General features: G+C 33.5%; 1 protein-coding gene and 2 long non-coding RNA genes across 3 annotated transcripts; 2 read left to right on the top strand and 1 right to left on the bottom strand.

Moving 5' to 3' along the window:
• Positions 1-9,107: 9,107 nt before the first annotated feature.
• Positions 9,108-11,768, top strand: IAR1 (ZIP metal ion transporter family). Its single transcript, XM_079038513.1, has 11 exons — positions 9,108-9,740; positions 9,890-9,973; positions 10,065-10,114; positions 10,207-10,258; positions 10,339-10,464; positions 10,537-10,766; positions 10,839-10,973; positions 11,085-11,192; positions 11,262-11,363; positions 11,439-11,483; positions 11,570-11,768. Exons 1-11 carry the CDS (start codon positions 9,416-9,418, stop codon positions 11,717-11,719), a joined length of 1,407 nt encoding a protein of 468 aa, XP_078894639.1. The 5' UTR covers positions 9,108-9,415; the 3' UTR covers positions 11,720-11,768.
• A 10,972-nt stretch (positions 11,769-22,740) lies between these two features.
• LOC145100047 (uncharacterized) lies at positions 22,741-24,209 on the bottom strand. The gene is made up of 5 exons (XR_013704788.1): positions 24,084-24,209; positions 23,581-23,992; positions 23,258-23,336; positions 23,055-23,115; positions 22,741-22,966 (listed from the first exon to the last, which is right to left on the bottom strand). It is a non-coding gene; the product is annotated as an uncharacterized LOC145100047 (long non-coding RNA).
• Positions 24,085-24,489, top strand: LOC145100046 (uncharacterized). Its single transcript, XR_013704787.1, has 3 exons — positions 24,085-24,170; positions 24,238-24,344; positions 24,417-24,489. It is a non-coding gene; the product is annotated as an uncharacterized LOC145100046 (long non-coding RNA).
• Positions 24,490-26,090: the final 1,601 nt, after the last annotated feature.

Here is a 26,090-nt window from a genome sequence, read left to right as displayed (position 1 = left end):
AGCAGGGAATAAAAAGATCCAAAAGTTTGAAGATCATAAACATTGACAAATTCAGCTAACCCCATGTCAATGTTTTTAGACTGATTTATCTAATCGGTCCAAAAAAGGATCCTCCAGATCACACAAATAGTTTGAAAGTAAGAATTTTTGTAACTTTGAAGAACTCAGAAATGATGCCAGAAAAGGGTATGTCAAGCCCAATGAGAAAGGATATTCAGGAAAACAAATCCAAGTAGGAAAGGCGAAGCCAGGTTTGGCCTTAGCATCAAAAGGCTTGAACATGACATCGGGGGGGGGGGGGGGGGGGGAGCTCTGATCGATTTCAAGGACTCAGTGTCGTTATCATAAAAAAGAACCAAGTCTCTTCGTAAGATAAGACCTCTTGATCGACAAAGTCCTCACTGGGAAGAGTAAGGATGCTCGAGCAAGAACGGAGTGCCTTTTTACCCATGATTACCAAACAATAAAAATTAGAAGAAATGAATAAGAAATTTACCTTAAAGATAACTGATAGCACTTAAAAGAGATCTAAAAGAAGTAAAAGAAGATCGATAACCATCAACCCCTATTTATGCGGATCACAGATGATAGAAAAGTGATTTGAAAACATAATCATATCTTTTGAATGGATACAATTCTATCCGTTAGAGTTTGAGTTTCAAATACTTTATTTCCAATAAATTAAATTATACACTTTAAATACTTGAAATCGATTCAATTATTTTGTAGGCATAATTGGGGGCAAGTTTTAGGGGTCAATATCCTAAAACCTATCAAGGATCTCAGATCATAAAGGAGTCTCAGAATCCTGAACATACATCAAGATCCTGAACACCGCCATTTTTATTTCCTAACAAGTTTAACGGCTATATATCTCGTTTATTTCTTACATGTGCAGAAATGGTCAACATAAGACTCATTCACAACGAGCACTTCAACCAGGCTTAAAACCTAGGAATAACAAGTCAAAGCATGTTGCAAATACCAGTTCAACAGGATCCCGGAAATATCGGAGTTTTAGTTACATAACCTAGACTATATATACACTTATAATATGCACACAATGACACAATTAACTAAAAATTTAGACACCTTGAGCTACTAAAACACTTGTACCCGTTTCTTCATTATTTTTTCTATAATTTACTCTTCAATCAATAAAATCAAACAAGCCAGGTGATCACTAACACCTCCTAAGGTTTTATGTCGAAGATCCTATCAAGGATCAATGGCTTTCCTTGTAAACCACTTGTGTACTTTGATCTCAATCTGATACTCATATTATTCATAACACCACAACCTCTCATGCAATTTGGTTGATATCCATTTGATTGATTTTTGACCAAAATAGTAATGCTCCCTTCTCTCGACCTCGAGTTCCCAAGTCCAAGGTTTTAAGTCCTTAATCCATTAAGCCTTCAAACCCAACTCTTCTAGAATCTTAAGAGGACCCTAAAGGTCCATAAAAATGTTTACTTTATGGGCATGCATGCACCATGAATGTCCCCAATCCATTCTAGGTCAAAAGTAGAAATTTGGCATAAAATTCTCATGCATGACTCCAATACGTCACCAACTTCCAGATCTGGACCATAGGATGTTCAAAGGAACCTTAGAATCCACAAAGTTAGCAACTTTATGGATCTTCTTCACTCAAGCTTGATTAATCATGAAGGAATAGCAAAAACCTTGATCTAGCCTTAAAATGAAATAAAGTTTGAGCCTTTGACACTTACAAATGTCCAACAGGAAGAATAGATGATGATGATGATGATGCTTCTTTGCAACTCCACCACTAGAACACCTATTTTCCCTTATTCTCTTCTTTTTCAAGCTAAAAAAGTGCACCAAAAATAGCTAAGGATCTCTAAGAAGGCCGTGATTAGGGTTTCTGGAGGCTAGAGAGTAAGGGAGGTTGAGGATGAGCAACCCTAGCCTCCTCATTCCATTTAATACCCAAAAAATGAGGGTTTTGGTCATAAGACTATTTCACATCGTGACCAATAATGGCTCACATCGTGAGACTCAACAATATAAGTCAACGAGTCAAAGTTAACTCACGATGTGACTGGGCATAGCTCACATCGTGACCCACTTCCAAAAGGTTAAAATTCTCAAACTTGAATACCTCTAGGATCTGAATGTTACATGTGGTGCAACAATGTGTAGATGAAGTTTTGATTTCCAATAAAACAAACATATGTCAACTTCCAAATCAAAAGTTTTTTCAACAACAACTGGCGGTCAAACGATTATGAAAATCAATGTTCTTCGAGGGGGAAGAGAATTTGCATGTGATAACAAATCTCTTGGAAGCTTTTGATTAAATGGAATCCTTCCATCTCCACGTGGAGTTTCTCAAATCGAGGTCAAATTTGATATTGACACAAATGGTATCCTTTCAGTCACAACCATTGACAAAGGAACAGGAAAGAAACAGGAAATTACTATCACCAATGCTAGCACATTGCCTTCCGATGAGGTATGATTTAGGGTCACCACGTAATATGCTCTATGTTCGGGTCAATGGATATTGAGGAAGTTTTTATTCTTTTGGTAGGTAGGGAGGATGATGGCAGAAACTGAGAAGTATGGAGGACAAGGAGAAGAGGGAGGTCATTGATACAAACACGCATCAACAAAAAAAAGTTTCATCTATGGTGGTGGTCGTCGGTGGATTTGGGAGGGGGAAGTAGATGTGACTGTTCTATTCAAGGGGTAACCGGGTTACCCCTTCGTTTTTCTGATAATGACATTTTTAACCCACAAAAATTAAGTTTAATCCCCTAGACTACAAAAAAAAAAAATAAAATAAAATAAAAAAATAAGAGACTTTTTAAAATAAACGAGAAAAGTTTGTAAGGCTAAAATGACATATTACCTAGAAAATACTCACCACTCCACATCATCTATATACCTTTATTATTTTTTTTTAATACATCATTTTTTTTAAAAAAAATATAATATTTTCTACAACAAAATAAAATTTTCATTAATAAACCTAATAAAATTTACATTCTAAAACTAAAAATAAAAAATTACATTAAAAACCTAAAAAAAACATAAAATCCAAAAATGTGTTACTCTAAAAATAATAATTCCATTAAAAACTAAAAATCATAATCCTTATATTTTTCTTTCATTTTGCGTTGAAACTTATTAAAAATTGGGAGTTGATTCGGCGGAAGATCCGGATGGGATAGCGTGTTTATAATCTGAATGTTGTTAAGCATTTGCTGCTCCACTCAATGTGAATTATTCAAGTCTAACTTTTTTTTGAAGAAACATAAGATGATCGTCAAGTTTTTGAGAAAGGACTTACACGAATTTCATTTCGACAATGTTTTTTTCTTTGTCCCTTATCAACGATAAATTCGCGCCTTTTGTTTTATTCCTTTCCACCTTGCATTGAATAGGGACTTCCAACAAGTCCTCGCCATCACCATCATTGAGGTCGAATTCAAAATTTGCGTCCGACTTCAATGATCTTCCCCATTTGTTGGAGTCGGTGGATTGCAAATGAATAAGCAAGCTTGAATGAATGGCTCGTTTTGGACCATCTCGCATAATAATTCATGATCTTTTATGGACAAAGGGTTTACCACCATGGGTGGTCTTGTATTGTTAAAGAGCGTTGTGGTGTTTTTAATGATATTTCGACACCTTTTCTATGTCACCTTCATAGAGAGGTTGGTGTTGGGAATGTTGGGGTCGAGGTTATTGAAATTGTGAATGTTGAAATTGTTGGAATTGATAAAATTGATTAAATTAGTTTGGTGTTTGGTAAAGGTTTGGTTGGTGGAAGTAGTTATGTTGGATGGAAAATGAGTGGTTATTGAATATAATGGGGTTTCTAACATGTTTTTGAACCCTATGGCTCGTGATTAGAAGTGTGGGTATCTAGTGGGTGAATCGAAAGTGAGTGTGTTTTAATTTTGATCTATTTTTGGATGTTTGGTGAAAGAGAAATAGTTTCAAAGAGAGAAAAAAATTGGTGGTTGTAGCATGAAAATATGTATGAAATAAGGTAGTATCTATATGTAAATATTGAATTTTTTTAAAAAAAGTTTTTTATTTAATTCTTTCAATGCTCACAAAACTATCACATGATTGTTAAATCTTTCTCTCTCCCTTGTCACGCGCGCGTAGAGCTCTTGTGCCACACACACTTATAGAGGTGTGGGGTGGTGTTTACGTGTAAAAGGACTGCAATACCTTAGCATTACGCGCCTCCTATAAAGATATATTGTTAGGGCCGATCCTAAGGATTCAAATGCCCAGGACAAACCAAAATAAAAGGCCCTTATGCCCTAACATGTAACGAAATATATATATATATATATATATATATATATATATATATATATATATATATATATATATATATATATATATATATATATTATTGTTTTCTGCACCCGGATGTCACTACAACATAAACTCTATTAAGTTATCTATTTATATGTTTTAGATTGTATTTAAATCATGTATTTACATAAACTCTATTAAGTTATCTATTTATATGTCAATCTATTAGACTACAAATCTCTCAACAGACATTTACATTGAACTCCAATTGTTAGGGTGGTTTTTGTTTTTAACATTTCCTTTTTGACATAATCACATAATCTTGAATTTTAACAAGTAATTAGTATCAGGTCTTACAAGTTCTTTATAGTTCTATTTTAGATTGTCATCCATATGATATGGTGATTGTCATCCATATGATATGGTTCACTTTGATTTCCATTTTTGGACAATTTACATGTCATCTTTTATCTTTTATAATTATTTTGCAGAAATGTCACCACAAATGTCACCACAAAATTAAAATATATAGAAGCCACAAATGTCACCACAAAACTTCTAAACCACATTATGCAATACGACGTATGTGATGCAGACGGTTTATAAGGTTTGATCACACCCTTACATATAACTTAGCAAATTAAGTATGAACTATTATACTTTCCAAACATTATATGATATTTGGACGAATTATGTAATTACGGATTCAAGTTTACACTTAATAACATTTCAACATTTTCAAACAAAGCTTGTAAATTTGGACACACTATCCCATTAATAATAACATTTATTATATTTGTAAACACCATAATTTTGCTGCATGAATCACGTTCATGATATAATGATATGGTTGGTTGATGTTGTCCATTTTTTAATGCATATGCACACTTTCCATTCTCCTTTTTTCACTTTTCTTGGTTCTTAATTATTGGTAAGAATATAAAATTATCGCATAATTGATCTTAACCTCATTGAAAATTGATATTTTTTCTATAGTCGATGGTCCCTCCCATGGTCCAGCGAAGATGACAAGAACTAGCTAGAAAATTTTACTTGAAAACAACCGTCCCATTTCTTTTTTTATTCCTTTGGTTTTCAATCTCATAAAATGCCAAGCAATTGGCCATGGCATCTCCTTCTTGTCATACAGTCGTTATCTCAAGAAATGATGATAAGAGGCACTCTTTCTATAAATATTAATGTGTTTTCATTGATCTGATGTATGCTCCTTACTTACATATTCCATAATAAACTACATGGAACATTTCTAAAAATTGATATGCGACCTTGTCTAAATGGATTTATTATGTAAGATGATGTTGTAAATAATGTTTAATCCATTCAAAGTTCAATTTTTTATCCAAGAATGCTCATTAATCATTATATATTCTTTAGTGATCAAATCAAAATTAAAACTATTGGCATTTCCATGTGTTATGAAACTTCAATCTTTATTTCTAAACAAATTCATTTGAAATTGATTATTTCCGAGTGGGTGCTTAAATTATCCATAGTTAGCATTTATAGCACTTACACAAATATGACCTCTTATACAGCCATATCGTGTAAAACTGCTATGCACTTTGTGTTTGTCAATAAAATATGTGATTATTAGTATGTTCTTGTCTTTATGTTTAAATCGTTAGTAGTTTGATTGTGATATACAAATTTTCTTTTTATAACTATATTTTAAAGATATGATTAATAACCAAATTAATTTATCGAAATAAATACATTACAAAAACTATGCCAATTTCATTAAAATTAAGAATTGATATCAAATATATTATTTTTATTATACATTCAAATCAATATTATTTATCCAAAATCCTACATGATACTTGCATACCAATTGCATCAAATTTCGGATAATCTTGAGACAGAGTTAGAAACTCAATTAAAGTGGCGATTACATGTTGTTTGTCGATGAGCTTTAGATCCAGAGAAGGTAAAAGACATATTTACCCTAATGCGAACTGAAAAGAATGGAAACCTAGATTTGTTTATAAAAAATAAACTTTATATTGTTTTAATAATAATAATAATAATCTACTCTAATAAATTAATATTTTTTTTACCACTTGTCATATTCTCATTCAAATTGCCACATGTAATTTTATGGTAATTTTAAATTAAATTTTATTCCACTTGTCATTTTATGGTTTTTCTATTTTATTAAATGTCAAATATTATTTAAATCTAATAATAAACGCATATCAATTTCGTTAATGAACTTTCCTTCTAATTACAAAATTACTAAATTAAAGTTTCATTAATTTCCTTTATTTATTTATTTAAATTATTTGTTTAAATTTAAAAGAGAAAAAAAAACACTTTAATTTTTATAATTCAATATTTTTCTTACTTTTCTTATAAATTCAAACTTCTCAAATATTTTAAATTTTATATTAATTTTTTTAAATAAACTCATGAGACACACCTAGTATCTTAAATATTACTAAAAGAGAAACTTTATGACATCATCTTAAATAATCTGGACCATTAATTGTATTTCAATCTTATTTTTTCCACTCTTAGATCAAATTGCTGACATCATTTTCCCCATATGAAATGTATTTAATTCCAATAAATGTTTTCCAATCATCAATCAATAACTTACATTCGTTGAAATGGAATGTATTTAATTCCAATAAAAGTTTTCCATATTTTACATCTTGAATTTTCAGTTATGAAGATTTTAATATGGTCAATTTTAAAAACATATTACTAACAAATCATTTCAATCAATGTCTTAATATCAACCATTAATATAAATCCGTTTATATTAGTAAACTATTAATATAAATTTTTTTTTATTAGGAAATCATTAATACCGAAAAGTCATATTCAAATTATCACATACATATATGATTCATCATTGAATCCGCGACTCACATTTATTTTCAATCGTTTCTTTTCTTCAAACCTTCTCCTACAACATCGTTAATATTGTTTATAACTTCCATTATCATTCTCTGCTATAAACATTCGCTCTCGTGCGCTAGAAGGTCAGTACCTTCTTTCGATTTTTATATTTTTTTAGATTATTTTTTGTTCCTATATCAAATGTATGTATTCATATATTTTGATTTTCTTTGTCACAAATTAAATGAAATCAGTTAACTACTTTTCTGAAACTTTTCAAATAAACATGAAAAGATATTAGGTACCTTTAACAAAACAAAAATTAACTATCTTGGGAACTGACATTAATTACGAAAATGTTACTTTTATATATTAGAGATGATTATGATTTTTTTTTTAATTTTTATGTCATAAGAATCCGGTTAATTTTGGCATGATTTTAAAATATCATTGAAATTATTATGTTTTTGTATATCATATCAACCTGCTTTTTTATCTTTGTATAGTAACAATAAAATTTATTAATTTACACAACAAATATAGATATTTCAAATTTTGTAATATTATTATACCTTACAAAATACAACTCCCTCCAAAATAAATTTTCGCCAGTAATTTCATCCATAATTTCAACAAATTTAAATTTGTATTTTCTTTATATAAATTTTTTTTAATGATCCTGATTTTTTTTCTCCAAAAGTATATCAAACATTTACGTCTTAGATAATGTTGCCCTATTATAATTATTATTTTCCAAAAGTATATCCGTTTAATGAGGAAATTGATATAATAAAGGAAGTGAATGTTAATTAAAATGAGATATATATTTCATAATTATTACATGAGTTTATTAAAAAAATTAATATCAAGGTGTAAACATTAAGCATTTTTAAAGTGAAATTTCAGAATACATACAAACGATGATGTTGTACAATGAAATATAAAATTGAATAGACTGAAAAAAAAACACCATTAAAGCAGTCAATCTTGAAAATAACATAGTTATGAAAAATTATAAAGTAAGATAAAAATTATAAGATATCAGGAGATTTGTAAAAATTACATTTAGTAAAAGCGTTACGGTTATTAGAAAAAAATAAGACCGTTAAGATTAGTGAAAATACAATATATAAACTAAATTATCACAATAGTAATGAAATGTCATTATTTGATATTTCATATAATTGAAAGATATATCAAATTACATTGATGATATACTAAAATTATTCAAAGTTGTGCCAAAAACTAATGCAAAGTTCTTGCGAACACCAAATAAATAAGAACAAACATAAAAGCTAACATTTATATTTATAATCAATTTAAAATAAACCAATCATGATTTAGAAAAGAATCTACATTGATGATATACTAAAATTAAATCTATATAACATTTAACATTTTATAAATTATATTACATAACTTTATTTGAATAAATGAAATAGTTGTCAATATTTAATGCAATAGAAAAAACAGTATATTGGTTGTCAATATATGTTTAAATTAGGTAACATTATTATGTAAGGAACGTCTAATTAAAATGCTTATAAATATATAAATATCATAACTATATGAGACGAGGAAAGTCGTTCAACTAATAAAACAAAAAATGATGTCTACAAAGAGATCTTTTAATGATTATATATATTTATCGTTTTCAATGTATTTTCTACACATTTCAATAATACCAATAACCATATATTTTTTTATAATCATTATACAATATCTATAAACGATTATATGTTTTTTTATGCGTTTCCCGCGTTTAATGCGGGCTATAATCTAGTTTAATAATATATAAAACTTAAAATAGATTTTTACATTATATTTGCCATTTCGAAGTTGGGTCAAGCTCTTTTCACAAAGGAGCCCAACCCTACACAAGCCCAAGTCAAAGCTCAAGACTTTTTTTTTTTTTTTTTTTTTTTTGGGGAAAGCCGACTCGCCGGAGGTTGTCTTCCTAAACACATGCCTTCGGTTGCTGCGTCGGTGACCTTATTTTATGGATGCAGTAACGTTTGGCATCATCGTCGGGATAATAATCCTCTTCTTTATTATTGTTTGTTTCATCACCATCGAAGGCACCTGCAAACGTCGCTCTTCTTGAAATCCAATGCCCCAAACCTAACACACTATTAATCTGGAAAGCTCCCGAAGAATACCTAACACGCTTTAAATTCTGGTAACCCCCCCAAAAAAAACAGAACAAACCCTTCCCAGAATCCAATTCAACAAGCCGATAACAATGGCGCTTCGTCAATCTAAAAACCAGATCTGTAGTTTACTTATCGTCTTGGTTTTGACGATTGGGTTTAATTTTGAAGCGAGTTTCGGGCAACAGTGTCAGCACTCCAGTGAGCCGGAGGTTCATGAATCTCATGATCATCATCATAACTGTGACCACTCGCATGACCATCACCATCACCATGATCATCATCATCATCATTTGGGGAGGAAAAAGCTGCCGGAAGAACTGGCGGAAGAGGACGATCTTAGATCGGAATTTGTGTCCCACCACGATCATGACCATGATCATCATCACGGTGGAGATTCAGAGCTATCTGGTGTTGGTAATGTTACGTTTGAAAACCTAGTTCATCCTTGCTTTTGTTCATTCACTCTCTGAAATTTTTGAAGATTAATGATAAATGTTGGCATTATGTGGCAAACTCCATGAGTGTAATTTTTAAATACTCGTTATGTTCTTGCACTCTGATAGGGCTTTGGATTCATGCAATGGGGTGCTCACTGTTGGTGAGCTTGGCTTCTCTTATTTGTCTGATTCTACTGCCATTGATATTCTGTGAGTTGCTTAACCATCAACTTCTTTTTCTTTCTATAATTTCGATTCGTTTTCCAGTTAAACATTCCACAATGTCTGTGAATTCCTGCAGATCAAGGAAAACCATCAAAGACATTTGTTGATTCACTTGCTGTATTTGGGGTTAAGATTATTCATCTCTCATTCTTTCTCTTACCCATGTTAAGTTTTCCATTGCTAAATCATTCATCTCTCTATCCATTTTCCTTTCGCAGGCAGGAGCTATGCTTGGTGATGCTTTTCTTCATCAATTGCCACATGCATTTGGTATTGTAAAACATGAATTTTAAATTTAGTTTAAAACTTTATACATTCTTGAGTTGTAAATAGTTAAATATATTTATCAGGTGGTGGACATTCTCATTCACATGATAACCATACGGATGATGCCCATGCCCATGCCCATGATCATGATCATTCCCCTTCGCATTCCCATTCCATTGAAGATCTCTCAATTGGATTATCCATTTTGTGTAAGTAATAATGCGTATGAAATACTTTCATCATATCTGGAAGGGTTCTTGATTCTCTCATTTTCACTGCAGTTGGAATTGTTGTTTTTCTTCTTGTGGAAAAGATTGTGAGGTATGTTGAAGAAAGGTCAAGAGGAGTTAATTCATGGAGTCATGGTCATCATCATCATCATCATCACCATAAGAAAAATGAAACATTGGAAAATGTCAATAATGATGATGAAGACAAAAATACATCAGAAACAACATCTGATGAATCTTTAAAAACACAAACACAAGATGAATCATCTCTTCTTCGCAAGGTAAACTATCTTTAATCATTAATCTTTATAAAAATATTGTTGCTAAATTTTATATCAATATTTACTTTACAGAGAAACATTAGTAGTAATGGTGACAAGATTGATGAAAGTGGACCAAAAAGTGAAACAAATTCCATTACAGGGACTGAACCTGCACATTCATCAAGTCTTGTGTTTGGTTATCTTAATCTGTTCTCTGATGGTGTTGTATGTGCTTCATACTTCTTAACTTCTTATTTCTTTAACCATTTGTTTTTTTATTAAATATATAAATAAATAAATATTAATCATTGAGCTAACAAAAAAAAAAAAATGCAGCATAATTTCACAGATGGAATGGCTTTAGGAAGTGCTTTTCTTTTATACGGGTCTGTAGGTGGGTGGTCAAGAACACTTTTTCTTCTTGCACATGAACTTCCTCAAGAGGTATGAAAAATGAAAAACTTTTTATTAAATCAATTTATATATTATCATTAAAACAATTAATTATTTCAGATTGGTGATTTTGGGATATTGGTGAGGTCTGGTTTTAGTGTTTTTAAAGCCCTGTTCTTTAACTTTCTCTCTGCATTGGTGGCACTAGCAGGAACTGCATTGGTTAGTTTTTTTTTTTTTTTTAAAATTAAAATGGTAAATAAAAATAAAAAGTTTCTAACAATGACCAAATAATAGGCATTGTTATGGGGACAAGATCCAGGGCAATCATCTTTGATTGAGGTATGACATCTTTTTAATGACACTATAATTTTGATGAAGCATTTATTGATATTAATTTTAATAAAATTTAAAAAAAAAATGAACAGGGATTTACAGCAGGTGGGTTTATATATATAGCAGTGGGGGTGATGGCAGAAATGAACAATGGAAGTTCTTCAATAAAAACTAGTGTGATACAGTTGACTTCTTTAGTAATGGGCATGTCTGTTGCCCTTTTTATTTCTCTTATTGAATGAATCTAACAATTTTTTTATATAAAATTAGAGACACTTTCTTGATCTATAAGAGATAGTAATTTTAAATAAAACAACATAAAAGTTGATTATGATTTACAACTAATTGATGAAGAATTTTGCATTGGTTTGAAACAAACAAAAAATATCCATTTTGTCAAGTTTCGTTCCAAAGTTAAGTTTTTTTTTTTCTTTATATCATATTATAATATACTAATAATATTAGTTTTAATCTACAAAATATTTTGTTTTTAATTCAATACGTGGATTTTTGAATTATGTTCAACTGTTGGTAGTTGACTAAGGTTAACTATTCATACAAGAGTCAAGTTTGTCTTTAAATCAATGGTCGATGATCTAAGATCAAGATGATGATCTAAGAATAAGATGAAGATGGTAACAATTTTGGTTTTTGTTTATATTTATGTAATTGTGTTTTTTTATATATATTTGATTAGTAAACTTGTTTGATACCTTCAAAATAAGGTAATGTTGGTGGAAATTACTGGTGTGATATTACCCTATTATGAATATGTCAAACAAATTTACTTGTAAACGTGTACGAAAAAAACATGATTATCTAAATATTGACAAAAATCAAATACGGTTACCAAAAAACTATTATGGAATGTGTGTGATTTAGATGTATTTATACTTAATATGTTTTTGTGGATGATGATGTCAGGTCTATTGACATGATCTAAATAACATGATAGCATTGCATGACAACACTACATGATTGCACTGCATGGCAGCACGATGTGACAACATTGTCTGACACCCACAAAAACATACTGAAAACGTAAATAAAAAAAATAAAGTACACATATCTCTAAAACGTACACATTTTATGATAGTTATTTGGGTAACTTTTATGATAGTTATTTGGGTAACGAACTCTAGTTTTTGTCCACACATCTCTAAGTTATTTGTAAAAGTTAGTTTTTTATATAAGGAAAAATGAACTTTTTGGAAAAGTTAGAGAATCCTGACTTTTTGCACCTTTTCCTAAAAGGACTTTTGTCTTTCAAAAGCTTAGCCAAACACCCCCTTATTTTATACTTTTGTTATCTAAATATATTTACTTAATCTATTTAGAATATTTAATAAAGTATCTTATTTTTACAAATTATTTAAAAAACAAATCAAAAATAACGTCAAAATTATACTAATCTAAAATGTTATTGGTAATTGTTTCGAGTTAAATATGATGATTGTATATAAATTTATTTGTAACTCATTTATTATAAATTTATTGTTTGATATACTTAATTATTATTAGTATCTTATTATCAACCACCTCTATATAGTATTCACACTTGCAACTTGGTGTATAAAATAGGTTGGATATTGAGTAGATATGATATTTGTGTTTTATAGCTCATGATATGATATTTAATTGTTTTTGCTCCGCATGGTCTTTCACCCGATTTATTTATTTATTTATTTATTTATTATTTTTTGTGTGTTTGAGGAGCATCTATATCGGTTTAAGTTATTGTTATATAATATTTTTACTAATTTTAACTATTAATTGAATATATTTTCTTAAACATTTTTAATAGTTTTTTTATATCTCCAACTAATTTATCGTTTTCTATAAAACCCCTCATTTAATTTGTCTTTTTTAACACATTATTTTTTAATATGAAATATTTTTATAAAAGAATATTATTAGACATTAGTTTTTAAATACAACTATAATGTATCTTTATTTGAAATAAATAAAATAAGAAAAAGAATATTATGTTATAATTATAAAAGTAAAAAGAGCATTCAGATATTATGTATCATTATAATTTTAATATTTTATAAATAAAATATTACTAAATGTTTAATAAAGTAAATTAATTAATTAATAAAGATAAAGAAATGCCAAAACATCTCCTGATTGGGTTTCCACTATTGGTTAAAACGGTCATACTTCTTTCATCTAAAAAAGAACTTATTTTAGCAGTTTTTTCTAAAAGGAGTGAATGTAAATAAAAAAACATCCATTGGATAAGCTTCATGTCTAGGCAGTCTTCGTAATAGAAGAGACATTTGGCGATAAGGTTGGACTTGTGTACATGGGTCATCATAAATGATTGAAATGTGTCGTTCACGGTACATAAAATATTCAGCTATAGTTGCTCATGTATAAGGAGCAATGTATTGTAATGTAGCAGAGGAATCCGCCATATCGGCTACCATAATGGTATATTCCATCACGCCCCTTTCTTGGAAATTAGTCACTATCTAAGCCACAGAAGATGTTTTTTGACCAATAGCTACATAAACACATATTACATTTTCACCTTATTGATTTAGAATTGTATATGTTGCTACTGTTGTTTTACCGGTCTGCCTATCCCCAATAATTAATTCTTGTTGACCATGTCGTATCGGAATCATTGAATCAATAGCAATAAGCCCTATTTGAAGAGGCTCATATACAGAACGTCGAGAAATAATCCCTGGAGCGGTCGATTCAATTAACCTATATTTAGAAGATGAAATTTCACCTCTACCATAAATAGGTTTAGCCGACGCATTTATAACACGACCCAACTAGGCCTCACTCATTGGTAATAATTTTTCATTTTGCTTTTACAAAACTCCCTTCTTGTATCAGCAAACCATCACTCATTAATACAACACCAACATTAATTAATTCCAAATTAAGAGCAATGCCTATTGTATCCTCTTCAAATTCTATTAATTCGTCCGTCATTACTTCATCAAGCTCATAAATACGAGCAATGTTATCACCTACTTGAAGTATAGTATCGATATTTACTGTTGGATTAGTGTCTAAGTCCATAACTATTTTGGTATGTACTTGAACCGATTATGAGCATAGTCCTTTTGGGTTGCCTTCACCATAGCAATATGTAGGATGAATTAAGGAGAGAAAAGTTTAATTATGATTTATTAATATATTATGAGAATAATATATTAAAGGAGAAATCATATTGTTTAATTAATATTAGTCAAGAATTAATTTTGTGGCTAAAAGAGATTAACTAAACTTAGGGGACTGGAGTTGTAATTATTAGATAATTATCACCTAATAAAATATAGGTTGGACGAATTCTATGGGAAGCCCATTAGAAATCGTCCAAGGGATATGTTAAAGGAGTCCATGGGCTGCTTAGGGCTTAAGCAGCCAGATTAGGGTTTCCTAGTTGAAAACCCTAATAGCCTACATGTATATAAAGGGTCCCTATGCCCTAAAAACGTGGACAAGTCTTCCTCTAGGGTTTCTAGACATTTTGGGCAGCCTCATCTCTTCTCCTCTTCATCCAAGTTGCTTAGTGGTGTTTGTGACTCCATTAGAGGTGCAACACTTGAGGTACTAAGTTTTTTAAAGCCAATCAAAGCAAGGAATTGATTGTTATTGCTATATAACAATCAAAGGTCAGATCTAAACTCTATTTTATGTTAATATGATTAATTATATGCTAGATCTAGGGTTTATAGCTTTGGATATTCAATTGCACGTTTATTAAACAAACTAGATCCAAAAGCTATTAGGGTTTGCATGTACACCATAGGAATGATGTTTTGCTCAAAACCCATCATTTACAACCTTTACTTCTCTATTATATTGCTCAATATGTTCACGGACAATATTACTAATTTCGTCGGCTTGAATGGTTACCATGAGTATTTCTTAGTTATTTTTTGAAAAAAACTCAAAAATAATGCCTAAAGTCGAATGACTAATCCGTTATTTCTTTCATCGGCCCCAATATTGGCACTAATATTACGTAAATGTAACTCACTGTTTAAACAACTATTCAAAGTTCCTAGAACTCCTTGTAAGGCTTGTTGGAAACCCTGTTGTCGGACTTAATTACTTGTTTTTTGTTGTTCAAAATTTATAGTTTCATTTTTGATATAATTCAATATAAGCGTAAGGGTAAAATGAAATATTAATAAATGAGACGGTGTTAGATGTATAAAACCTAAAGGTAAAATAAGTATTGAGTATATACTAAGTGATCGATGCAAAAAAGGAAAGGAAAAAAAGGTTTTCCACTCTAATGATGTTGAGTGGTCGACCAACAGCAAAAGGTCATTATGACTTGGTCTTTCCCTAATTTTATAAAAACAAAGCCTATCTTTATATTGGTAAACCCTCGAACAACAAAAAAGAGCTGACAGAAAAAACAATACACCAAAAGGCCCAAAGACTAGAAAATTATTGTTCAAAACCATCACATTTACACATCAAAATAAAAAAAGTGTCTAAAAAGTACAACTCAAAATTTGAGCACAACCAAATCAATTAGACCCCAACTAAAAGATTGAAAAAAATGAGTGAATAGTATCCATATCCAAATCAATTAACCGACTTTGAAGGTCATTTTCTAAAAAGCGAAGGGGTCACCCGGTGACCCCATCCCAATTAGCAGGTTTTATTTTACATGTCATTAAAAAAAGTCACCTCATACGTCCAAATCACATGCCACGTAATGTATCGTTAAATGAGACCAACCCTTCCTCTTCAAGAAATATTCTTTTTTATTCGGTTTCATCTGCCCCGTTCTTTTCTTTTCTTCTACTGTTCCTCAAAAAAAAAAGTCTCCCTTAGATTCTTGCTATGGCCGTCTACATGAAGATTGATCTTCATTTTGCTGGTTTGTTTACGAGGTATCCAGTGATCAGTTAATCAGATGAAGCGGAGCAAAGGTTTGAGGATGTGGATTTTTATGGAATGGAAAAAAACAAATTTCTATTGTTCATTCAAAGATTCGCAAATGAGGCATGCGTTAATGTGTACTTTTGCATGCCTGATATTGAGTTCCTTGATGGATTGAGGATAATAGCAACTGAGAAAGACTACCAGGAGTTGATCGAAGTAGGGTATGATTTTGGTTGTGTAATCTCTGTGTAAATGGATCATGTTGGTGTTAATGTTCATCAATGGATTGTTGATGAGATAGCTGAAGTATGCACCCACGAGGATAAGTTTTCTGGTGTAGGTGTCACACCCCAAAACCGGAACGGCGGAAACGTTTTGGGGTGGATGACATCATGTCAAGTATCACAACACATGCATTATAGTAATCAAAGTACAACAACCATTGCGTTAATAGTAATAGTTTTACATGGTATACATTACAATATATAAAAGTAATACAAGTAAGTATAATAAGTACAGCTTGGTACTGAACTGTTTTCGTCAGAAGCTCCAGGGATGTACCTGTCTAATGCTGACCTGAGAATACAAGTTATTTGAAAAGCGAGTATCAGCATTTTTACAAATGCTGGTGAGTTCATAAGTATTTAGTGTCATTTCATCCAAATAACTTTAATAAAAGTGGTAGTTTTAGAGTGTCCATTACATTAGTGTCTTTTCCAGAAAATCCTATATTTTCTTTAATAAAAGCAGTCTTCTACCAAGACTGGACGGAGTTATGTGGTAAAAAGTAGTTTTCCCTTAATCGCTATCATTATCAAAATACAGAATTTGATTATTAAATAAAGCAAGAGAAATCAGGGAAATAATATATGTCTTAGCAGTGAAGACTGCTGACTAAGGCAAATGAATCATAGTCTCATAGACTCCAGGAGAGTATCGAACAAACGACACGCCTGTCTCAGTCTAACAAAGAGAGACACATACCCCAGACGGTACCAAATGAAAGGTACAGCTGGCAAGGTCTAAACAGAGAATACAGACCCCAGACAGTATCAAATGAAAGATACAGCTAGTAAGGTCTAAAAACAGAGAATACATACCCCAGACAGTATCAAATGAAAGATACAGCTAGTAAGGTCTAAAAACAGAGAATACAGACCCCAGACAGTATCAAATGAAAGATACAGCTAGCAAGGTCTGAAAACAGTGTGACTCTGAGAGTGGGTTTCCAGCATACAGTGTAAAATGCTGGTGAAATACCATTACCTTAAGGCCATGAATTATAAGGTAACCTGGGATACTCGTAACCATACTAACCGACACTAAAGTACCTGACGCCCTGCAAGCGTCTATAAAATGTGACATTTGTCACCCCTTGGCTTGGTAGGCCGTGGACTGTAGCTAGCAGTCAGGGTGCGGGGGTGTCAATCTCGTATAGATCTATACACACAATGTTCGCTCTCCCTACAGGAGACTCTGGTTACCGAGTAGACGACAGAGAAGGTCGTGTCCCGAAGATGCATCCCAAATAGTGGATAGTGGGTTTCCAATGTATAACTAATGATCAAAAGACCTTCGGACGAACATCCGATCCCACCAGACCACATCTCAACGAAGAAAAGGAAATAGGGCGAACAAGCCTTCCTAAGTCCTTCAACCATTATTTATATGCATCTATACAAGCATAGGAATACATATAACTACGTTTGAGTGTGTAACAAGTGGAACATATCGTGAAGTATAAGTGTACAGTGTGGAATAACCGAATCGTGAAGTATAAGCGTACAGTGTGGAATAACCGAATCGTGAAGTATAAGTGTACAGTGTGGAATAACCGAGTCGCGAAGTATAAGCGTACAGTGTGGAATAACCGAGTCGTGAAGTATAAGCGTACAGTGTGGAATAGCCGAATCGTGAAGTATAAGCATTAACAGGTATAAGTGTATCACGAAGTGGAAACGTTATCAAGTAGGAGTTTAAACTAAGTAAAAGCGAAGCAGTGGTATCTAACAAGTAAGAGTATACGACATGAAAGAGAACTTTGATGAAAACCTTGGAAAAATCTTTATACTTAAGAAAATCACAACTTGGTGTTCTTTGGTAAAATAAGTTTGAAAACCTTTAGAAATTCTTCGGAAACCTTTCATAAACCAGTTTAAAATGAACTTTGATAAAACAGTATAAGTAAGAGTTTTGAACAAGTGAAAACGTTTTAGAAAACCATATATAGTATCCTACTCGGTAAAACAGTTTACAGTGTGGTAAATCCTTGTGCATGCGGGTTATCAATCACATGTGATTGATATGATAACTGGCATGTTTAACTTGTATTCCCCCCTATAAAACATGTAAAAACATATAAAAGGTTCATTCAGGGGTATGAACTCACCTGATGTAAGTGGATCCGACGAAGGTGTCGGTTGGTTGCTCGGTGTCAAGTAAAGACTTGGACACACTTAGTGACCTATTTAACATATGATAACATATGTTCACATACAATTAGTATATATAATACTAATTAAACAAGTATATGCACCCTAAAGAGCGGAAAACACTTTGGTTAAGTGTTTGGGGTGTCCCGGGTAACATTTAAGGGCTTGAATGGCTTAGGAATGGAGTTTACTCTCCAAGAGTAAACTCTCCATATGGTGTTTACGGCCCTGGGACAACTCCCCATGAGTTTACGGCCGTAAACTCATGGTGAGGGTGTTCTAGGATGTTTAAAGGCCTCATATCAATTGTGGAATTTTCCTAGGTCCAATTATAAAATGTGTGAATGGATTTAAGGCATCATATGGACCATTTGAGGAGTTTACGGCCCTAAGAAAGGGAGCTTACGGCTGTAAGCTCCTATACACTCATTCTTTTGATGTTTTTAAGTCTTAAATGGTAGAGGATAAAATCCTAAGCATTTTTCCAAGTCAAATGGGGAGTTTAGGGCACCATTTAACCCCTTTATAGGAGTTTACGGCCCAGGTACCCTTTCATGAGGGGTTTATGGCCGTGAACTCCTTATGGAGTTGTTTTAATTGAGTTTAAGTTCCCTAGCTTGTTGGTGGTTGATTCTAGAATTTAATCCAAGGCCATTGGTGTGTTTAAGGGCATTTTTAACACACAAATGTGAGTTTACTCCCCATGAAGAGGAGTTTACGGCCCAAGCATGTTCTTGGGCAGTAAAATCATGTTTACTCTTCAAAAACTCGTTTCAAGGTGTTCTATGTAAGCCTAAAAGTCATATCTAAGCCTTAGGGGCAATTTGGAGGGGTTTTCGGGCTTAAAAACCCCCCATTAAATGGTGTTTACGGTCCAAGAGTGTTCTTGGGCCGTAAACACATCATTTTGCCCCTATTTTATGTTTTAAACTCGAATTTGTAGGCTAGATAAGCTATATAACAAGTTAGGGTAGTTTACCTACTCGTTTGGGGCTCGAAACGGACGATTTTTGGCTCGGGAAAAAGTTGGAAGAGAGAGTTTAGAGAGAGAGTAAAAAGGTGGAAATGGAGTTTACTCTCCCTTATATAGGGGTTGGAGTTGAAGCTCAGTGGAAATCTACCCAATACTGCCGTTAAACGGGGCTTTTGGTCGCACCCGATTTAGTGGTCGCAATAAAATTTAACTTTTTACAACTTAATATGGAAATGTAATTTACATGCTTTTACTTATCTTATTACGACGAATAACGACATAAGATATAAATAAATAAAACATTTGTTTATTTTACGACCTCAAATTAACGGAACTTTTATACAGTGGAATATTCCGTTAACGGTAACGGGGTAATGTAATGGAATAAACTTGGGTTGTCATATCATCCCCCCGTTAGAGGGAATTTTGTCCCGAAATTCAGGTCTAGGCATGGTAGTAGGTATGAATGATAGAGGCAGGAGGATACTTCCTATTCGGTTCGTCCTCGCATTCTCCATTGAACTCTGGTATGTGTTTGTCATTTCAACAAACCTTCACCTACGGGATGCGGATTCCGTCTCGTGTAGTTAGTGGGTTCCGACCGGTGCATCTACGAGGTTAGGGTTCTCAATGGTTTCTATCTGGATGAGTGGGATACGAAGAGTGACGTCGGGTAAGCACATATCAAGTCTAAGGAGTAGATCGATCGGGTGTGAAACTTGTGGAATATCCGGAAGTAGTAGTGGTCGGACGAGGGTTGGACCAAATCTCCGTGAGGATTCTCAAATGGTCCTAAGCTCTCGGAAGGGTAGAGCTTTTCAGTACTTATAACATAGTGTACTTCTATGGCAAGATCATCACTGGCGTGACCTCCATTCCGAAGTTCCTAACGTTCTCTCCCATACTGGTAGTGTAGTCCTTCAGGTTGGTTCTTAGGAAGCTCGGGATGTCTTTGGTTTCGCGTTTCCTGTCAATTGGCTTTTAGAGACTTTCTAGATCATCGGATGAGTTGTGTGTCTATGGTATCTTTTCGTTGTAGAGTGGCTACCTCAATCTTGTGCAAAATGAACTTTCACTAATGAATCTTGAGATATCCCTAACGGAGACCCTCAGGGTCAGGGAGATAGGGTTTCACCAGACGAGTGTTGGACTATCTCTGGAGGTGATTTTACTATCTCTACGTGAGATAGTATTTGTGGAACACCTAATAGTCCAAATGAATCTCTAAGACTTTAGTTTATTCTAGTGTGGGAAGCGTGTGCTCTTGTATAACCCATCGACTAACACCTAGACTGGTGTCAAGTCTATAATCTCTTCGGGATCTGGGTCATGAGGCTTAACGCAACTACTTTCGCACTTTGATCAAGTATTCTAGGCTGCGGAGGTTATCCTGTGGTTCTCGGTATTCTGGTGTTTACTTCGGAGAATGTAGTCTATCGTCTACAAGGCGACGGTGACTTCCTCCATGCGAGAGGGCGGAGGATCCTAGGCACTACTAGTCTGTAACGAGGTGGACAAAGTGCCTGAGTAGTGCGAGCATCTACTGCAGCTACTCTTCCGAAGTTTCTGAGTATTTCCCGGTCTAGGTCAACTCTAGTGAGTATAGGGTTCCCTTACTCGGAACTTTGATCTCTTTACTAACAGAGGGTGTTAGCTACCATGTGGGCTTAACCGGTATGACAACAGATTTTCGGATTTGTGGTCATCAGAGTAGCTCAACCCGCAGTGGTTCTCTTGACTCCAGCTCCTATTTTATGGAATAGGATGAAGGGCTTTACTATGAGGTTCGTGGTAGAGCTCATACTTGGCTTAACCACTAATACTTGGTGTATGTAGGCCGTATAGAATTAAGGTCGGCAGGATGTTCAGTTGTGCGACTCCACCCCAGACCCACAACCCAACAAGGAACAGGGAGTAGGGAGGAAGCACACATCTTAAATCTTTTTGATCTCAACTATATACCACCTTTATGCATATACCTGGTTATAGTGGTCAGTCCCATGAGTTCTATCCTCTGGGTTCACGAACCTAATGTGCGAGGTGCGAAGGGTCTTTCTGGGGGATCTATGAAGTATGCTTCGGATGGTCATTGTCTTCTGGAGTATCTTGCAGTGTCTTTCGCTTCGGTTTCCATATGACTAAGAGGGGTCGGTCAACAGCGTGCGGTACCCTTCTCCTGGGTACTTCGGAAGGTTTGAGATAAGAGGGACGACTGACGGATCGTATTAGGTTTGATTATTTGTATTATGTTTATGTTCGGAAGAACCTTTATTTGCCGACATGGCTACGGAGAAAGTTCTTTTTACACAGCACTAAGGATGTACACATGGTTGCACTACGTCAAACCATGATCGATAGAGTCATCGAAATTGGCATACCTCGACATGATATAAAGTGAGGGTCGATAGAGTCATGCGCCGAACCGGCACACAAGTTCTAGGCGTCTAAGGTTTCGTCCTGTGTATCACTGTCGCGGATACTTGGACCGATAGAGTCGACGCGGAACTATAGAGAGTTCTAAGTGTTCCTGAGTGGAGTACCTTCTCATGAATGGGTTCTCACGAGATATTTCTATCACTACAAGAAAAAAGGCCTTTTACGACGCTCATTGCGCGTCGTAAATGGCTCAGGCGACGCGCAAATGCGTGTCAAGGAAGGCCATGTCATAAAGATAGACGACGCGCATTTGCGCGTCGTCTAGAGACGACGCGCATTTACGACGCGCGGTTACGACACGCAATGCGTATCAAGGAAGGCCCTGTCATAAAGGAAGACGACACGCATTCGCGTGTCGTAACCTTACGACGCGCGTGTTAATGACACGCAATGCGTATCAAGAAAGCCCCTGTCAAGAAAGGTCATGTCATAAATGAAGATGACACACATTTTTGCGTATCGTAATTTTAAATTAAAAAAAAATTATTTATGGATTTACTTATTTTCATATTAAATTTGCATTTTATGTCACATAATGAAAAATAAAATACCATATACAAATAATACAATGCATTGCACAAAAGTTAATGTTATACAAATAATCATTCGAATAGTAGACAAATGTAATACTACAAATAATCATTCCAATAGTAGACAAATGTAAGATTTCAACATTTTTTATATAATTAACTAAATTATTAGCCAAATTTCCTAAAATACCAACATACTTTTCTATGAAGAGCATTAACACTATTCTTTTCCATCAAAAACTTCAAAACCTGCATAATTAATTTAATGTTTAATCAGCTACAGGTCAATAAGGTAGGTTTAAGCAAAAGAGGTTCATAGTAGTAAGATTTTACTTACCACTGTTGTTAATGACATTGAAAGAAGCAGCCCAACAAACACCCCCTCAGAAGGATTATTACTAAATGAAACCACAAACAAAGTTAAAAAGTCAAGTATTTTGTGACAACCCCGGAACCAGGGGCAAGGCTGTTTTTACCCATGGTATGACCTAATACATGATAATAAATACTTGTTTAACAAAAAGAAAAATGATTTCTCACGTGACATCACTATTAAGAATTGATGAAAGAGGGTACTCCACACTGTATTGCCAACAAGCTTGACACCAACACCTAAAAGCTGGAAAAAACAATAACAGAAATAAAAATAAATGTAAGATTTGAGATAACAAATGCATAATTCACATGTCTACTTTTACCAATTTATTTTATGCAACATATATGCAGCTGACATGAATGAATTATACAACAAGTTAGGAGTAAAATAAGGGATGGTTGCATATTTAGTATGATAAATAAAGAGATTTGTGGCATAAGGGTGCATAAATAATAAAAAGCAAAAAGGAAGAGGAAAGCTGACTTACATAATCAGCAAATTTCTGAATTGGTGCTTTTAACATAATACATAAGAGTGGTCCCGAAGGGATAGCTGGCAGCAAAAAATCTCAGGCAAAAAAAATTCCAGGAGAAAACAGTTAGTACCTCAAAAGCAAAGGTTTTATAGGGTTAGGCATGCACCAGCAAGACAGGGACTAAGATTATAAGTGATGTGAATGGGACATAGTAATTAAAGGAATTTTTGTTACCATTGTTCCATGCATAGTGGTTGGGGTAGAGTGTTTTTCCATCACTGTTAACACGGAAGGGTCCAAGTTCTTCCATGGCTCCATATCCAAACAACAAGCATCCTAGCCCAGTAGAATACCTTCATTAATAGTGGTTCGATCTTACTCTAAATTTTGGTGCATTTGGATGATGATCTTTAGAATCTCCATTCTGATTCATGAATATTCTAATTAATTTGGTATTGTAGAATGTAGATTGGTATCTGCATTATTAAAGTTCATAGGACTTACTACTGACTCACTTTTCTTTTTTTAATCATTAGCCTTATGCAGCTCTCAAAGCTAGAGAATATCTTGATAAGCCTGCAATACATGAGACAATGGTGAAGGTATGTAGATTATATCTTATATTTCCTACACAAATATAGACAACTGTATGTTGATGTCATTATGCAGGTTAGCGCTTATCTGCTTGGAGAATACAGCCATCTTTTGGCCAGACGACCTGGGTGTAGCCCAAAGGACATTTTTGTCATTATACATGAGAAGCTTCCTACTGTATCGTGAGTATTTCTATTTCTATACATCTATGTTTTCTTTTGTGATCATCATCTATTTTTTTTTTGTTTCTACAGGACTCCAACAATATCCATTCTTCTCTCAACATACGCAAAGATTTTGATGCACTCTCAACCACCAGATCCCGAGTTACAAAACCAGATCTGGGCAATATTCAGCAAGTGAGTTTATAATAAATAGGAGCTACACTTTTTTTTTGTATATGCAAAATTTGATAATATTTAATTTCACACACATTGACAGATATGAAACATGCATTGATACTGAGATACAACAAAGAGCTGTACAGCTATTCATTTTCAACAGCACACTTGCAAAAATTTTAAACTTTTAAAACCCATCTTAGAAGGACTAAAGGTTAGAAAGGAGAAGTAATGAAGCTATGAGTTGAGAAAAGAGTAATCACAGCAAGGTCTCTAAAACAGACCTGCTGTTCAAAACGGATTTACTCCAAAATCTAAAACAGAAACATAGCTTTAACTAAATTTTATAGAAAACTATGATTGTTCAGGATTCCAGAACTATAAAGAACTCCTTCTAACTCCAAAGGATGAATTAAATATGAATTTTACAAAAAGGTGTATCACTTCTATCTCCAACAAGACAGTCAAGTGAGGTTGGCCAATTCTACCCAACTTGTGAGTAGAATTCGTCCATACCAAAATTCAGAGAAGTAAAGGACATACAAATGAAAGTCTCAGAGTTGGAATTGAATGAAAAGCATTTCCCAAGCTCCGGATATAAAATTCACATTGTGGACAATCACAACACTAGTAAAAGCTGGTGACTGCCCACTGATCTGGAGTCTGGATCAATTCTAACCAATTTATAATTGGAAATAACACCCCATCTGCTCCAGATCTTAAATTCATAATATCAGGAACATATAGAAACTTGGAATCACTCTGGATCCTTTTCCAAGCCTTATAAATGATGAAAACAAAATGACATATCAGAACAGACCCGGATCAGACCTAACAGCAAACATTCCATTCTTGCACATAGATAACGTCCTTACCAGTGAAGTTGGGCTGCTTAAGAAAGTTAGCCAACTCAATTTTTGAACTTTGGGAACTGGTTTGGGGTCCGTTTGAGTTCTATAGCTCAAGGTATGATTTTTACAATATGACTATAGATCTTATGGAAAACAGAATTATAGCCACCCGTGATTCCTTTTTGGCTTATCCATCCTTCTCCATTGTTAAAAAAAAGTTCTACTAAGAACTGATACAGATACAAGACATGAAATCTAAGTAAACCATTGAGATGAACATGTAGTCAACATTTCATAGATGTAAACATGATATCCCATGCCTCTAACATGGAACATGATATACACATATCAAAACTTTTAATTGAATTTACAAATACATACACTAGCCAAAATCAAGGGATATCAAGTACCTTAGTTGATGACTTGAGTAGTGAACTACAGTCATTTTCTGTGCAATCCATCATGTAGATCATTGGAACTGGGTAAAAGAAGAATAAAAACCAATGAGTGGACAGAAAAAAAAGTAAACAGGTAAAAGGAGCTAAACAGAAAGTTATACGAAATGAAAATACAAATGCCATCTACGCCTTACCATTCCTTGAATGTCTGATATCAATATCATCAGAGAGTAGTTGGAAGCCTAAATCTTTAGCAAGTGAAAGAGGACATTTTGGGACCAAACTAAAAAAAAAACTAGCTGCACTCAGGGCCAGAAGTGTAGTTTACTATATCTTCT

This window comes from Lactuca serriola, chromosome 4, assembly GCF_051521515.1.
Source record: "Lactuca serriola cultivar US96UC23 chromosome 4, Lser_US96UC23_V15, whole genome shotgun sequence".
NCBI lineage: Eukaryota > Viridiplantae > Streptophyta > Magnoliopsida > Asterales > Asteraceae > Lactuca > Lactuca serriola.
This window is presented reverse-complemented; position numbering and strand designations above follow the sequence as displayed.